Source organism: Ochotona princeps, chromosome 1 (assembly GCF_030435755.1).
Source record: "Ochotona princeps isolate mOchPri1 chromosome 1, mOchPri1.hap1, whole genome shotgun sequence".
NCBI lineage: Eukaryota > Metazoa > Chordata > Mammalia > Lagomorpha > Ochotonidae > Ochotona > Ochotona princeps.
The window spans coordinates 101,848,507-101,864,371 of NC_080832.1; the positions used below are offsets into that span (position 1 = coordinate 101,848,507).

A 15,865-nucleotide genomic window follows, 5' to 3' on the forward strand; every position below is an offset into this window, starting at 1 on the left:
CAATATGTCATTTTGCACTCTGCATTTCTTTTGCACTCTGCATATTAGTTTTGCAAATCAGAGAAAACATGATATTTGCCTTTACAGAATTTCACTCTTGTTTACAGTTGAGTAGTATTCCACTGTGTGTTAGGTACTGTAATTCCTTTAACAGTCTTCAGTTGATGGGCAGCTGAGTTGATTCCATAAATTACGACCTGTCAATAATTTATGAGTAAAATTACCAAGGAGTGGACTGGCTTTTGTCCCATTATTTAACCATTTATTTATAATAAACTAATACATCGCTGTTTCTGTATTACTAGAGTTCGGGGTAGTAAATGTTGGTGAGCCTCTCACAAAAAGTTAAGTCCCTCATAAAGAACAGTTTATGTGAAAAATAACAGGAAATTGTAAATTAATGTGTTTCATTATTTTGACCAGGCTTTGGGTAGTTTTGTTGATGGAGGTTGTGGTAATACGCTAAGAGTTACGCAGTCTCTGTTTTAATAATAAGATTGTTTAATACTTAGCAAAATTTGGAACATGCACACAAGCTCCTTTTTATAAGGAAGCAATTTTCTGTTCTTTGTGCTACCTAATTGCTTTGCTTATGCCATTCACATGGTTTGCAAATCTTTCCCTTCACAAATTAATGCCAATTAACCAATTATTGCAAATGACTAATGTCTAGAATCTGGGTTATTGTGGCTTCGTACTACTGTTCTTTGATTTTAGCTATGTAAAAAGGTAAAGAGGCTAAAAAATGATCTTTTCATAGGATATCCATGCTTATGGGCTATTGAGTGGCTCTAGGAAGTGATATATTATGTATTATAATTTCAACCTGCAAACTTTTCTTTGCATGTTTACATATTATTGTAGATGTGTGCCTCATTCATATTTCTTTTTTTCCCTTGCAGCTTCGACAATTTCTATTCAATAAGTTTTATCCATTAGTCTCTGGGAAGCAATCATCAAAGGTAATTATTTTCTAGTGCTGTGAGTCCAATGCCTGAAATACCAGTTTGCGTGTTTTTTTTTTTTCTATGCAGTTTTGTAGCATATCCACTTCCATGTAAGCCCCTTGGCTTTATAGACACAATTATATTCCTAGTATCTTGTATGATACAGTTATACAATTATATATCTCATATGACACAATTATATTCCTAGTATCTTGTATGGTACAACCCATGGTCATACTCAGCAAAGACCTGTTGAATAAGAGTGAAGGCATGGACACCTGTCTGAGGATGCTCAGTAATGAGGATCTGCGGGTACTTGTGGGCAAATATATTTGAACAACATCATTTGTTGTAGTCTGACTTGCCTGACGACAGAAGACCTTAACTTTTAAATTATAAACCTTATCAGTCTCTTATATAGAAAGTATTCCTTCTGGATTTTCTTTCCTTGGCTGGAATCACTGACTGTGTCTATTATAGTTTGAACTCTGAGTCTACAAGCTAACAAGCTAATGTAGAAACAGAAATTCCTTTATCTTACCTAAAGTTATTTTTCAAAATCCATATGATAGCATAGTTAGAAATAAATGGGAATGCATTATTATGCATATTTTATATCTGTGATAGCAAGTTAGATTTTTGTCTTTTCAGCAAGGTCTTTCAGAAAGGGCTCTAAAGACAGATTTTAGTGTTTAATAAAAAGTCAACTGACTTAACTGAATTCAATCTAACATGGGTATTTAGAAAATTTGACAAGAAGCAATATAACCTTCTGAAACAAAAATCAATGAGGAAATTACCTCCTTGAAATAGGAGTTATTCCTTTGTAATGTAAAGCGTAAGTCCATGCTGCTAGTTATGGAGCAAGGCTTGGGAACCAGCAGACCTGCTCTAGAGTTCTGCCTCTGTAACCAATCGGTGATGTGATTTTAGGAAAGTCACTTGGTCTATTTGAGTTGAAAGTTTTTCAACTGCAAAATAAGTTTTGGGCTAGTTACTCAAAGCAGAAGTTCTAACATAATGCGACTTGAGTTTTAGGTCTTTGAAGACCTAAAAATCCCTTAAGCCAGAAAATGTGAAGCTAAAGTCATTATCTCCTCTTAAGAAGGGAGTTTCAGCTCATGTGAGTACATCAAAGAAAAACATCTAGTGAATAAAATGAGAAAGGACATTTGCCACACTACAAAGAAGTAAGTCAGAATTTTCTTTATTTGAAATTCCGAAAACCGGGCAAAAACAAAACAAAATGAGAGCAAAACATCTGACAACATTTCCCCATGTTTCTGATTTAAAGAATTGACTCTTTTCAGAAGGTAGCAATAATCAGTAAGTCTACCGTTTTGAATTTGTACTCCTTTCCCACTGGAGTTTTCCAGTCAACTGATAAAAGTGAGGTTTTGTTATATGACTAGGTAGCTCATTTACCTTAACATGAAAATAAATGTTGCAGAAACAGATGCATAATTGTAATTTTTAGGATTTTCAATGAAGAAGCAGTGACCCAGATTGTGAACGATAAGATGAAAAGTGACAATATTGGCTAGGAATGCTCTTTGTACAAATTTGGTGTGAGTGAAGAAAGCAAGGGTGGCAACCAGGAGCAAACAGGAGATCAGAAGAGGTGGGGTGGATAAAATTTCCAGAATGTAAGTGAGTGCATGTGCTGGGAGGGCTAGGCCAACAAAGAAAGGGTGAAAACAGGTTAGAATGGAGGACGGGGGATACAAGAGCATTTCTGGGAAGACAGATGGAGTGAATATGAAGGCACATGCTTTTGACACAGAAAGCAACTTGTTGCAGATAGAAACATGTACACACTAAAATTATGACTTTTTAGAGTTCAGTCCTTGCTAACTGTTTAAAAAAAGATTGATTTATTTATTTGAAAGGCAGAGTTACAGGGAAGGAAAGGCAGAGCAGAGGCAGAGAGACGAAGAGCCAGTGTTTCCATTCACTGCTTCACATTCAAATGGCCACAGCAGCCAGGGATGGGCCAGAGAGATGCTGGGAGCTCAATCCAGGTCTCCCATGTGTATGCAGGAACCCAAATACCAAATACTTGGGCCATCCTTTGTTACTTTCCAGGGTGTATTAACAGGGAGCTAGATCAGAAGTGGAATAGCCAGGACTCGAACTGATGTTCATATGGAATGTTGGTGCTACAGGCAGTGGCTTTACTTGTTATGCCACAGTGTTGGCAGCAGAGTATGAGACTATCCAGTGAGAGATAACAAAGGTGTGGTGAAGTGGAGATCTTGAAAAGGAGTTGTGACAACATAAGTCACTGAAGTGGGTAAAGAAGAAGCTGGAATATAGACCCAGCAGTAGTTGCACACAAAATTGTCTCTGTGTTTGGAGTCTAAGACCTCTTTCTAGAACTTCAGTGTCCCTAGTCATGTTCTCTGTAACTCTTCACAAAGAAGCAGGCTCCAGTGACCTCAATAGCCCACCGTTCCATAAAGAATGGGTTATTGAGCTACGCTCCTACAACGCAGATCGTGTAGTCAGCCAGCGATTTAGACCCTTAGGTGTACCGTCATGTCTCTGAAGAGACTGATTATTCCCAGTCTACACAGAGTTCCTGAAAATGTTGCAACTTAAAACTCTAGATTTGAGACAGGATGTAGGTTTAAATTCAGAGATCATGACCTCAGGATTCTTTTTCATGGCTGTGCCATTTTATGAGGTCTCCTCAAAAAGTTTATGAAAGAATGGAATCAGAGATAAATCTGTTTTGTTACCAAAAAATTAAAATCTGTCTATGAAAGGTTTTCAGAACTGTTATAAAGAATTGAAATTATTAAAAAATTATGTGTGGGTTTCAAAATTTTGGTATCAAAGTAAACTTATCTTTTAAGTCTAGCTTCCTGGAGATGAAGTCTTCTTATACATTTGCTGACTCCTGATTTCTGGGAGATCAACTCTTTCTCTTTGAATGTTTCAGATCTTTTCCATTCATGCTACTTGTAACCTTTTTCCTCAGTAGCCACTTGTATGGTTCAGTGAAAAATTAGAATTACTCTTCTGCCTACTGTTTATAGTCCCACCCTACACTTGACTCCTTCTGGACTGTAATGGAATGGGACTTATCCATTCTAATATTTCCAGTGTTTCCAACAGTATCTGACACACAAAGTCTCTCAAACTGTGATATTAACAAATGAACAATGAGTCAAGAATGGTAAAGGATACAATACACCCTAATGCATTAATCTTCCCAATAAGTACATTCTCTTCATCTGAAATATTTATCTTGGTTTGATAACTTAGTTTTTGAATTATTGAACTGTGAATGGTATCTGTACCATCTGACTAAAGGATTATTCCCAAGGATATCTGATTGGTAAGGCAAAAAATAGCAAGGCACAGTTTGGTCTCTTTCCTGGAGACCATTTTTTTCCCAGGGGTGTTTTATTTCTTCCTGTGTCGTATTCTTGTGGTGATAGATATGTGAGAAGGTAAGGATGAAAGTAAATGAAAAGAGATAATATCTCATTTAAAACAGTTTTCTAATTTGCTGTTAGAAGTTGTACAACAACACAAAATTCATTGGAGATACGTTCTTCACTATTTTAAGTTGATGAAAGAATGACTGTTCTTGGAAAGAGAATGTGTAGATATAATAATAGTGCATTAATAACATTAAGGAACCAGAAAAAAATAGACTGTCACTGCCATGTTACTGTTGGTCTACAAATTACTTGTTCTTTTTTGCAGCAAAATTCATCAGATGTGTCAACCAAACCCAAATTTGTGCAGACCTTTAACCCCCTGCAAAACAAAGGTGAGTTTCAATACCACCTAAGGTTATACAAGGAGGAAAGAGAATGTGAGTATATTTCATGAGGAAAATCCAATAGTGACTGTTCAAAACTGTATGTGAGAAGAGTATCTGCTGCCTGTGTGTTGTCCACAGTTCTGAATTGTGCTCAGGGATAACAGAACAATCCTGAGGATTTGATGTTCATGGAGATTGGCAAGGTCACTATGTAGGTGCATCATGAATTATCCCTATTACTTAGACGTTACTCAATGTTTTTTTTATTATTAAATCTATTCATTAATTACATTGTGTTGTAATTACATAGAATCTGGGATCCAAACTGGAAACCATAATGCTAAGGGAAATGAACCAATCCCAAAAGGTTAGATACCACATGTTTGCCTTAATTTAAGATGATATGATGTTAAACATAACATGTTATGTTATGGATGTTATGTCATATGTCGTATATAAGCTAAAATTGAACTGTGATTGGGGGGTCACAGTAAGTGGTTAAGAACTCGCATTTATTTTTAACATGTTGACTGCTCAATACCATGTCAATTCCATAACGACGTTACTCAATGTTAATCACTGAGACTGTGGGAAGGAGTTTGGTTAGAAAAATCAACTGTGTTCCCATGGAGACCCACCTATTTATCCCATCTGATGAGTGGGCACCGAGTATGTGTGCTTGTGTCCTGATGCTTTCTATCTCCTCATTGCAGAGTCCCTAGGGAGTGAGGGAGTGAGGGACCACGCTGTGGCACAGTCCCCTCTGCCTATGGAATGTGCAAGTGCTGTGTCATGTATTAATGGTGAAAAAGTCTGTAATGGGAGACCAACATTTAAACATGGAAAATGGTATTGGTGCTCCTGGAGGATAGCAGTAGAGCATGTAAAGAGAGAAGATGTTATAAGTTAAGCTGAAATCACATTTACGAGTCCAAGTTTCATTTCACGCTCACCATGTTAATATTACTATTAAGATACAGTAGTGAGAAACTCAGCTTAGATTCCCAGTATAAACTGTTTTAATACCAGATAATGTCTGGAGAATCTTCCACTTATAGGGTCACTGCACAAGCAGCTGCAACAGCTGGAGCTGAGTGGTCTGCAGCAAGGAGTCAGAAGCTTCCTCTAGGATTTCCATGTGAATGTAGGGGCTCAAGCACTTGGGTCATCCTCGCTGTTTTCTCAGGCTATCAGCAGGGAGTTGGATTAGGAATGGAGCAGCTGAGGTTTGAACTGGATGTTCCTATGCAATGTTGGCACTGCAGGTGGTGACTTAACTTGATATACCACTTCACCGGCCTCTAGATGTTTATTTGTTATCAGAAAAACAATAAACCAAGAGATAATTGAAGTTTATTCCAGCAAAAACATGCTGTAATTGCAAGTCCACGTTATCTCATTTTCCAACAATATCTGAAAACACGGCACATTGCTTCTCAAATGAGAAATTCCTGACAATGCCAACTTCGGTGGTGGCAGGGACATGCTGTACATCTTGACCAAATATTTACTATACCCATCTCTAACATTTTTTCAACAACTGTGCCTGTCAGACAGTGTACAGGCTAATTTTTTTTCTCTTATTCATAACTCTAACATAACAGCAATTAATTCTTATCTTCTTTTTTCTCCCTCAGGCAGCTATACATTTTCTCACTCTATGGATTCCTCCAAAGACATCATGCTAACTCAGTTTTTATCAATGGAATCAAGCAAAGAAAACTAAAATCAAGGAAAAACTTCTGAAGCCACCAGACAACTAGAGCTAAATGTCAGTGAACAATTATTTGTCACATTAGACAGGGTTTTCTAATTTAACAAGTTGGACTAAAACAAGGTTGTCTCAGTGACTTCATCACCATCTCCTTTATATTTATCAGTTTAATGGAAAGAAGATTTATTTACACATTATTGGATTAAAAGAAATGTTCTATAAATGTGGAACTTCATATTTTGCTGGAAAATCTGTTGACTGTAGCTTCCTTTCATGACTACAAAATATGGTTTCCTTCATCATAAAATAGCTTGTAGTATTTCCAACCATGTGGATTGGAACGAGAAAGCATCATGAAATAGTCTAGGATAATATATTTAAAAAGCCCTTGATATGAATTTCCTAGACAAAAAGCAGTTCATGCTTGCCTTTGTTTCTTAGGTTCAGCTATTTAATTTTAAGAATTAAAAGTAAAGTGAAAGTTTCCATTTCAGATAGTTTTGCAGCCTTTTGCCAAAAAGAATACTAAAGCAATTTGATGTGAATTATGATCTTTTCTGGATTATGAGCCAAATTCACCTTGTTCTAATCCCAACAAAATGAAATGTCCAGGCAGGCCTAGTACAGAGATGAGGATATGTGGGCCAACAGAAATGAAGAAATTTGCCAAAGACTGGGGACTCAGAAAAGGGGAAGTGGGAACTTGTAGCACTTTTGCTTCCTGCTGCATTTAACAGTCCTGTAAGATTTCTGAAAATGATATATAGCTCTAAGAAATCTTTATGAAAGTAGGTATATTATTCATCATGCTCGGAATTCTTTGTAAGAGGAAATTTGGGAATGAATTTGGTTATCAACTTCCAAGGAGAGACCATGAATCACCCTGACTTTCTTTTGAAGTTACTTATGAGCATGGCTAGTGCTGTTCGTGGAAGAGAGACTCAGGTAAATAGACATGTGTCCCTTCCATACTGATGCCATTTCTCCTTCACTGGAGTTTCATCTCACACCAGAATGCCCAAAGAATCCAAGCTCTTAGATTCAGCTTCATCATTTTGAGAATTGTAAAACTTTAAGAGCACCTGGTAGCATCCTGACGTGAAATGCATTTGTGAGGCTAGTGTTGTGGCATATTGAATTACACCGTTGACTGCAATACCAGATTCCTTTATGGGTACCAGCTTAAGTCCCAGCTGGGCTCCTACACCCATGTGGGAGATTTAGAAGAAGCTCTCTATTCTTGGCTTTACCCTGGCCCAACCTTTACCTTTGCAGCCATTTATGGAGGGAACCAGCAGATGGATGATTTCTCTCTCTCTCTCCCATCTGTGTGTAACTGCTGTTCAAATAGGTAAAATAAATCCTCAAGCAGGAAAGTCTTCATGATATGCAAATGAAGATGTCATGAGAACCTTCTAGTTAATGCTCTTGAATTCAATAGACTTGCATAAAGAAAATGGAAATTTAAAGGTCCACAAAACACAAAGATGCAACACTCATGAAATATCAAAATGGAATGTTTAAAGGAAATGACCAGTTAAATGGCTTCATATACTACAAAGATACATAAGAATTCTAAAAGTTTATGAAAAAGATCAAGCTGTACAAACATATTCTGCGTAGTCCCTAGTGTGAGAGCAGGAGGAATGCTTGCTCTCAACCTCAAACTTAATAAGACTGCTGAGATAATCTTTTCTGGGATCACAACAATTAGAGTGCATGTATGACTGTCTTAAGTGATCCCTCTTTATTCGCTTCAGTTATGAACCGACTGTCTTGATAACACAGAAAGGTGATCCTATCTTATATAAAGCAATTCTCTTTTAGGGACCTAGGGGAAAGTGGTGGTCAAAAACCTTAGTGCATGAGGTAGGGTAGACAGAGTATGAGAAAAGTAAACAAAAGTATTAACCAGCAAGAGAAGACAACCCAAAACAGAACTCAACTTGGAGGGGAGAAAAGCTTTTCATTATTAAATGATATTGAGAATATCCATTACCTAATTTTTTTAAAAAAATCATTTCTTTTATTGGAAATGTAGATTTACAGAGAGAAGGAGAGACAGAAAGAAAGATTTGCCATCCACTGACTCACTCCCTAAATGACTGTAATGGCTAGAGATGAGCCCATCCAAAGACGGGAGCCAGAAGCTTCTTCCAAGCAGGGGTGCAGGGGTCCAAGGACTTGGGCTACCCTCCATTGCTCTCCCAGGCCACCAGCAAGGAGCTGTATCAGAAGTGGATCAACTGAGAACAAACTGACCCCATGTGTGATGCCAGCCCTTGCAGGCAGAGGATTAGCCTGTTAAGACACCATGCTGGTCCTGAAACAACTTAAAAATTCCAAAATGTTGTTATAACCCAGACATATTGGAATATAACTGGTTTATATCTCGTGGGAAAAGGAAAATGTTTTCACACTGAATAAATCCTGAAGAATGAGAAGAGACAAAAACAAATGTGTTTGATCATACACCATGGTTGTGTTTGTCTAATCCACTAATTGCACTACATACCAAAAATGATATTAAAACAGCAATAAAAGATTCAAAAAAGAGAAAGGCATTGTAACACTTATATATTGCTGCATTTTCTATTTGCAATAATTATACAAAAAAGCCACAACTTAGCAGCTTTAGCAACACATGTTTCTTAAGATATTCATGGATGTGGATTTCACATACAGCTTTGCTGATCTTTTATTCAGGATGTCGCAAGGCTATAATACAGGAGATGGTTGGACTGTGTTTGAATTTAGAAGCACAACTGAGAAGCAATTCACTTCCAACATACTCAGATTGTTGGCAGAATTAATTTCCTTGCAGAGAATGAAGATGCTAATTATTTTCACAAAACATTGATGGAGGCTGTTTCCTTGCCACTTGCCGTTATCCAAATTGACCACTTTCATTATTTAAACCGGTAACTAGAGTCTCCAATTTCTGTTGTGTTTAAGAGTTTTGTGCAATACAAGTTGATAAGGAGAGTAACATTCTTTAACTTCCCTATGTTCTACTGGTTAGAAGGAAATCACAATTCCTAGCCACAATCTGAGAGGAAGACATCACTGTAGATCTCAGACATGAGCACTCAAGTTCAAAGAATGAGTGAGGTGATCCCATCAGCAGTCTGACTTAGAAGGCCTAAGAAATTTAAATACTGAGTCAATAGTGAAAAGGTACAAAGCAATCTGTTTTGTGTGGTGAAGGACCCCAGAAAACCCAAGAAGTGGTGACACTGTGAACTTTAAGAAGTAGAGGTACATTTGTAATTGAACAGTCACCGTAGGAAGCATTTAGACCTCTAGATCCCAATCAACTGCCTTTTCATCTTAGTAATAGATGATAAGGGGTTAAGGAGAAACAGGCTGTTTCAACTATAAGAGACCAGAATCAGTTGAGAGAGATTTTATAGCACACTGTCCCCCAGAAACAGGAATTTAGTGAAAGCTGAGGTATAACCCTGACTGCAAGTCTTAGACTTTCCAAGTTAGTCTGAATAGCCATTTCTAGAGAATCGTATTCCATCAGAGGAAAACATTGACAACCAGAACTTTGATTTTTCAATGGTGACTCCATCTAACCTCTTATACAGACCATAGCAATCAGTTTTTTAATGTCCATGTCTTGAACATAAGCAAATACACTAGGTACTTCATGGAATCTTCTAGTATTAAATGCAAGACAAGAAATCAAAACTATTAAAAAAAAAAGGCTAAGAAGAGAGAGATAGTGTGGTGTCAGCACATGTCTATTCCAGAAGCTGACCCACAGCAGTGAGAGAACAAGCAGACAAATATAAATGGAAGGGGGTAGATGGCTTGAAGTCCAGAGACTTAGGAATGATCAATGTTTTCTTCAAACAGGATCTTGTCTCCATGCACAGCAGCTAGAAAATGGAATAGATACCCACTAAAGTATATCTTTGAATTAAAATGCGTTGACAGAGGGATTAGAGAAGAATAAAGTTGAGAAAACAACCCAGAAAGTATAAATTTATGAACTTCAAAAAGTTCATGGAAAATTATTATGAGAAAACTGCACAGATTTCATATTTTCTTATGTTTCACTTGTCATTCCAGAAAAAAAATAAAAGATTTGAGAGATGTTTACTCTGTTATCCTCTAGAACATTTCTTGACTGATGAAGGTTTTGGTAAAAGTCCCAAAATCTATGTCCTTCACATTTAAAACTTATTATTATTATTATTATTATTATTATTATTATTTATGGCATGAAGACAACTTACCTTAACTAAAATACAACGGGGATGAACTGTGCTTCCTCTTATCCAACTTCAGGGGGCAGACTCTGATCAAGAAATAAGACCTGGACAAATTGCTCAAAGTGTAATTCACCTGAGATCCACCCTTCGTGTATGGGAGTACAAAAGGCACTTTAATCCCTTTACTCTAATTAGGTAGGATTTACAATACTGCTCCTGTGTTTTGTATAACAAAAGAGATTAAGGAGTGAAAAATGGACTAGCTCAGTTTCCAGATGACCAACACTGCCTCTGTTTCCTGGACTGATGCCCAAGAGTGCGGCTGGTGAACAATGAAGCCTGCTGCTAAGCGAAGAAGGAATTAGGTGCAGCGGGCGTGCAATTTTCACCTACTGGGAAAGTAGAGCTTTATTTATATAGGGGCTGGGTCAGTGAAATACATCTTATGCATTCTGAGTAGATACAGTTTGTCCAAGTGCACAGTGCAACATACATGGGGAATTTCCTATGCTGTTTGATCTCTTTCTCTAGGAAGAAGTAATTTAGAAAACTTTATGTGGTTTTGTCAGACAAAAGTCACACTTCTGTGGATAAATTACCCAAATTCTGTACAGATTCAATTTTGCTTCCAAGGCCTTAGGGTTGGAGGGAATAAAAACCAAACAATAAATGAAAAAAAAGTGTCTGTGTGTAGACGGGGGATTTCCTAGGTCTTCAAAGGGTGATGGCTAAAGATCAGGGCTGCTTTGTGGAGAATTCCTCAGATCTTAGTGCTGTGGTCTAGGTATGCCTCAGCAAGTTCCGCTCTCTTTTTCATGAACTTTTCAATCTTGTTGCTACTGGAAATAGCAATACATGTCATATTTTATCAATAGAGATTAATTCCTCTGTGATGAAAACCAAACCCTGAGACTATCCTTTCAAAGAATAGCACTCTTAACAGCAAACTACAGGGTAATTTTCTCAGATACTTAAACCCAGATTCTCCTGATAATCTGATTGCAGCAGTGGAGGGGAAGCAACTGCAGAAAAGAAAAAGGAGCAAGTGAAAAAGGGGGAACACTCCTGTAGTTTACCCATTACCATTAATTCCTCCTCAGATTTGCCATCATCTCACTCAGCTTGATCCTAGTGCAATAACGCCCAGTTTCATATCCACGGCTGGCTACTAGGGAGTAAGATGAAGACTTCTCTTGGGACAGGGAATGCTGGAATTCCAACTTACTCCCATTGAGTCTGCATTACAGTTTCTCATCTGTGAAAGCATCTGAACTCATTAGAAGTGCTGCTAGGTCCCTTATGGCCTTGACTTATCTGTAACTCCATTTCTCTTCATAGGTAACACCCTGGGATAAATACCCTGGGAGAGGAGACATTTCTCACTGTATACTACCAGTCCAAGTGGGTTTGGCATGAACTTATCTTGCTGAATAGGAATAAGAGACAAAGCATTGTCAACAGCTGCATTGTGCTAACCAGAAAGGAGGTAACACCCTTTGGAATTCCAACCTTATGCTCTAAGTCAGAACAGGAGCTCCTCAGTGTGATGTGCTGCCAAGGCACACACTGGCTTGATGGATAAGGTTTCCTGGTTTCTAGATCACAGCCATATCCCTCAACAGGGCATGGTCAAGGCAGTTGCAGATTCCATGACAATATGCAGCCTGGCACTGCCAAGGATAACTCTTTGCAGCATGAAAGCTCTGCCTGGTGTTGGTGATAAAGTGGCTTTGTTTTTCCAAAGTAGGCTTGGTCCAAGAACCAGCCCCATATGTCCTCTTTCTCATCTGATTATACAATGCCCTTATCCATTATTCCACCCCCAATAACTTATAAAGGAATAAATTTAAAAACAATAATTTTCAAGTTCCTTATCTTGCCTTTGTAGGTGCTAGAGAGAAATCATGAAAGTAATACACATTTGCGTGAATGCTCAAGTGAATACAAGTTTATGTACGAAGTAAAAGTGTAGAATATATTGGAGATATGAGTATGATGCAGTAAGGTTGCTTGTTTTTTCTCAAAAATGGAGTTTTTATTTTTATTTGTTTATTCAAAGGAAGCTCAGTATAGTGGACAGAATCTGGGCTCTACACCCACATTGTAGCTCTTACAGTTCATCATTGTCCACTCCCCCTATGTCTCCCAAAGTCTGCCAGTCTGACATCATAATCAAACCTCAAATCAAGATGTGACTCTTGTGTGTTACTTCCAGAGTAGTCAAAACCCCCAGCTTAATGTGCAACAAATCATGATGGATACAGTTGGGACTGTGAGCAACATGGCTTAGCAATAACATGCTTGGGGTCTGCTTCGTGATGCAGTAGATGAAACAACTGTTTGTGATACTGGCATCATCCCATTTGTTTTATTTCCTATCCAGTTGCCTGTTAATGCACCCGAGGAGGTAGAATACAATGGCACAAGAACGTGGGTCCTTGCCACTCCCATTGCAGACCTGGATGAAAGTTGTAGTTCCTGGCTTCAGCTTTACCCAGCTTTGATTATTCTGTGCATTTGGAGAGTGAGCCAGCAGCTGAAAGATCTCTCTCCCTTTGCCTTCTCTCTTGCTTTCTCTCAGTCACATTACTTTTGAATAAATAAATAAATCCCCTTTAAAATTGAAGACTTGGAATAATCTTCACTTTTTAGAGGTCACAACTTCTGTAGTCAAGAGATTAGACTTCATTCCTAAATTACAGGTTTTCTGGATAAACAAACACATTACAGTAACTGGTTCCTAGACATATGTGGTTTACTTTGCATTTCCAGGAGGAGTGTCAACAAAGAATCTAGGAGTGGAGCCCACGTAATTCTCCTAGGCCACAATTCGGGATCCAGGTTAAATATTTGCCTGGGTACAGCTATACTTTCCTTGCAGCTATGTTGACTAAATACTCAGGTTTATCATTCTACCTCACTTAGTGAGAAACCACTTAAACCAACCTTCTAAGACGTACCCATCTTCCTTGTTGAAGTTATACATCACATTACTGGAATCTGTCATTTAGTTCTCACAATTACCTCCTCAGTTGTGTAGATGTGGAAACAGAATCTAAGTTCACTTAGAAAGTGACAAAGGTGAGAATCATATCCAGGCCCTTCTCATTCTAATACACATGTATTTTATGCTTCAAAACCCAAACCCACTGAACTACTGATGAAGGAAAAACAAGTATTCTGGTATCCGTCACATTCTGCCTTGGTTAATGTCTTCCTATCAATCTGTTAAATTAGTCCTATCAAGAAAGTAATTTCCCAGCCACTAAAATCTTGGATGTAGAGTTTTGTGCAAGTTACACAGCTATTTGAAGCATTGTAAATGCCAAACTTTGTTTCCCCAACCAAAATCCCACAATATATGCACAGTCAAGAATGTCAAGGAATATGAATAAGCTCCTCAGAAAATAGAGATCATTTTTCTGAAATGCCCATAGTAGCTAGAGCTACATCAGACTTAAGCCAGGAGTCAGGAATTCCACTTAGATCTCCCACAAATGTAGAAGAAACCTAAGCTTTTGAGCCATTATCTTCTGCTCATTAGTTTCCCAAGGAGCACATAAACAGGATCTGGAACAGGAAATGGAGCCAGCACCTGAACAAAGGCTTTTGGATATTTTGGATATAGAATGCATATATTGTGGGCCTGGCATGGTAGCCTAGTGGCTAAAGTCCTTGCCTTGCATGCACCAGAATCCCATAGAAGCACTGGTTTGTATCCTGGCTGCTCCACTTCCCTTCTAGCTCCCTGCTTGTGGCCTGGGAAAACAGTAGAGGATGGCCCAAGGCCTTGGGACTCTGCACTCACATGGAGGACCTGGAAGAAGCTCCTGGATTTTCACTTCGCATCAGCTCAGCTCCTGACTTTGGGAGTGAACCAGTGGACAGAAGATCATTCTGTCTGTATCTCCTTCTTTCTGTAAATCTGTCTTTCCAATAAAAATAATCAATTTTTTTAAAAAAAAAGAATGAATATATTCCTGCCAATGGCTTAAATAGCATATCAAATGCATGCCACAAGACAAAGTTTCTGTTCTTTTACATAAATTTGACTTGACATTTGTTTTCTTAATATGCAAAAGAACATATTTATTAAAATTATGACAATAGTTTTATGTAATAAGACAATAGATATTAGGTCTACCACTCAACATGTTCACGGTTAAGTATCAGCTTCAATATAGAGTTTATTTTGGTAGGAGAGAAGTTAAAACATTAGAAAAGAAATAGACATAATAATAATTGAAAGGATCCAAAAGATCAGTGAAATGAAGTACTCGCTTGAAAAAAAAAAAGCAATAAACAAAACTGATAAACCATTGGCCCAAATAATCAAAAACAGGGAGTTGTGATGGAGAAGGGTCCAGCACTATTGCACTGTTGGTAGATCCACAGTTTGCAGTGCCAGGAACCAATATGGGTACAGGCTCAAGTCCCTGCTACTCCAGGGAGAGGACCTTTTATTCTTCGGTTCAATTCTGGGTCTTCCATGTGGGTGGCAGGCCATAATCTGCATTAGTATGAAGCAGAGCCAGAAAATGAATCCAGGCTCTCTGATATAAGATGTAGGTAGCCCCAGTGGTGTCTTAAATATTGTGCCAGACATCTGCCCTTATTTATCGACTCCTACACTTTAGTTCCAAAACAAAAATTTACCATTCATTTTGCTGTTTCACTGACCTAGAAAAACACCCTACATCTTCCATATTTGTAAATTTCATTGTTCAGATTTGGGTAGCATCCTGCTCCTAATTTTATTAGCTCCACTCTCTCCTGAATCTTCCAGCATTCAGGCAACTTCCAGAATGCTACGGTGGTGCATTATCACACACTTTTTTAGATCATGCTTTCATTTCTTATTTTTTGCCTCCATTCATTTTGTCCCACAGGACAGATTATGTACTCTTTGGTAGTGAGGATTGTTCTTAGCTCTTTGAAGGCAGATAATTAACCATTATGAGACTTTACTATGGATTATATGCATTTGAAATATATCTTTCACTTTTGTTAATTTCAAAACTTTTAATAATGGAGTCATATGTCCAAAATGATGTGTTACTCTGGGGCACAGAAGGGAAATGGAAAACACAGGAGATTCATATTTTCCTAAGTGAATTAAGAAAGGCCAAAGAATGATTCATCAATTTTGAAATGTAAAAAATACCCCCAAGCTGTAGCTCTTGGTTTCTGTTACTGGAAATTG

The 15,865-nt window shown here is 37.9% G+C and overlaps 1 protein-coding gene across 1 annotated transcript in view; it reads left to right on the forward strand.

Moving 5' to 3' along the window:
* The window catches only part of ADGRF1 (adhesion G protein-coupled receptor F1), a 45,093-nt gene extending 38,517 nt beyond the window's left edge, over positions 1 to 6,576 (forward strand). Inside the window, exons 14-16 of the mRNA XM_004590531.2 lie at positions 903 to 962; positions 4,665 to 4,731; positions 6,363 to 6,576. Coding sequence (XP_004590588.2) covers positions 903 to 962; positions 4,665 to 4,731; positions 6,363 to 6,451 — 216 coding nt within the window. The 3' untranslated portion in view covers positions 6,452 to 6,576. The remainder of the gene's footprint in view (positions 1 to 902; positions 963 to 4,664; positions 4,732 to 6,362) is intronic.
* Positions 6,577 to 15,865: the final 9,289 nt, after the last annotated feature.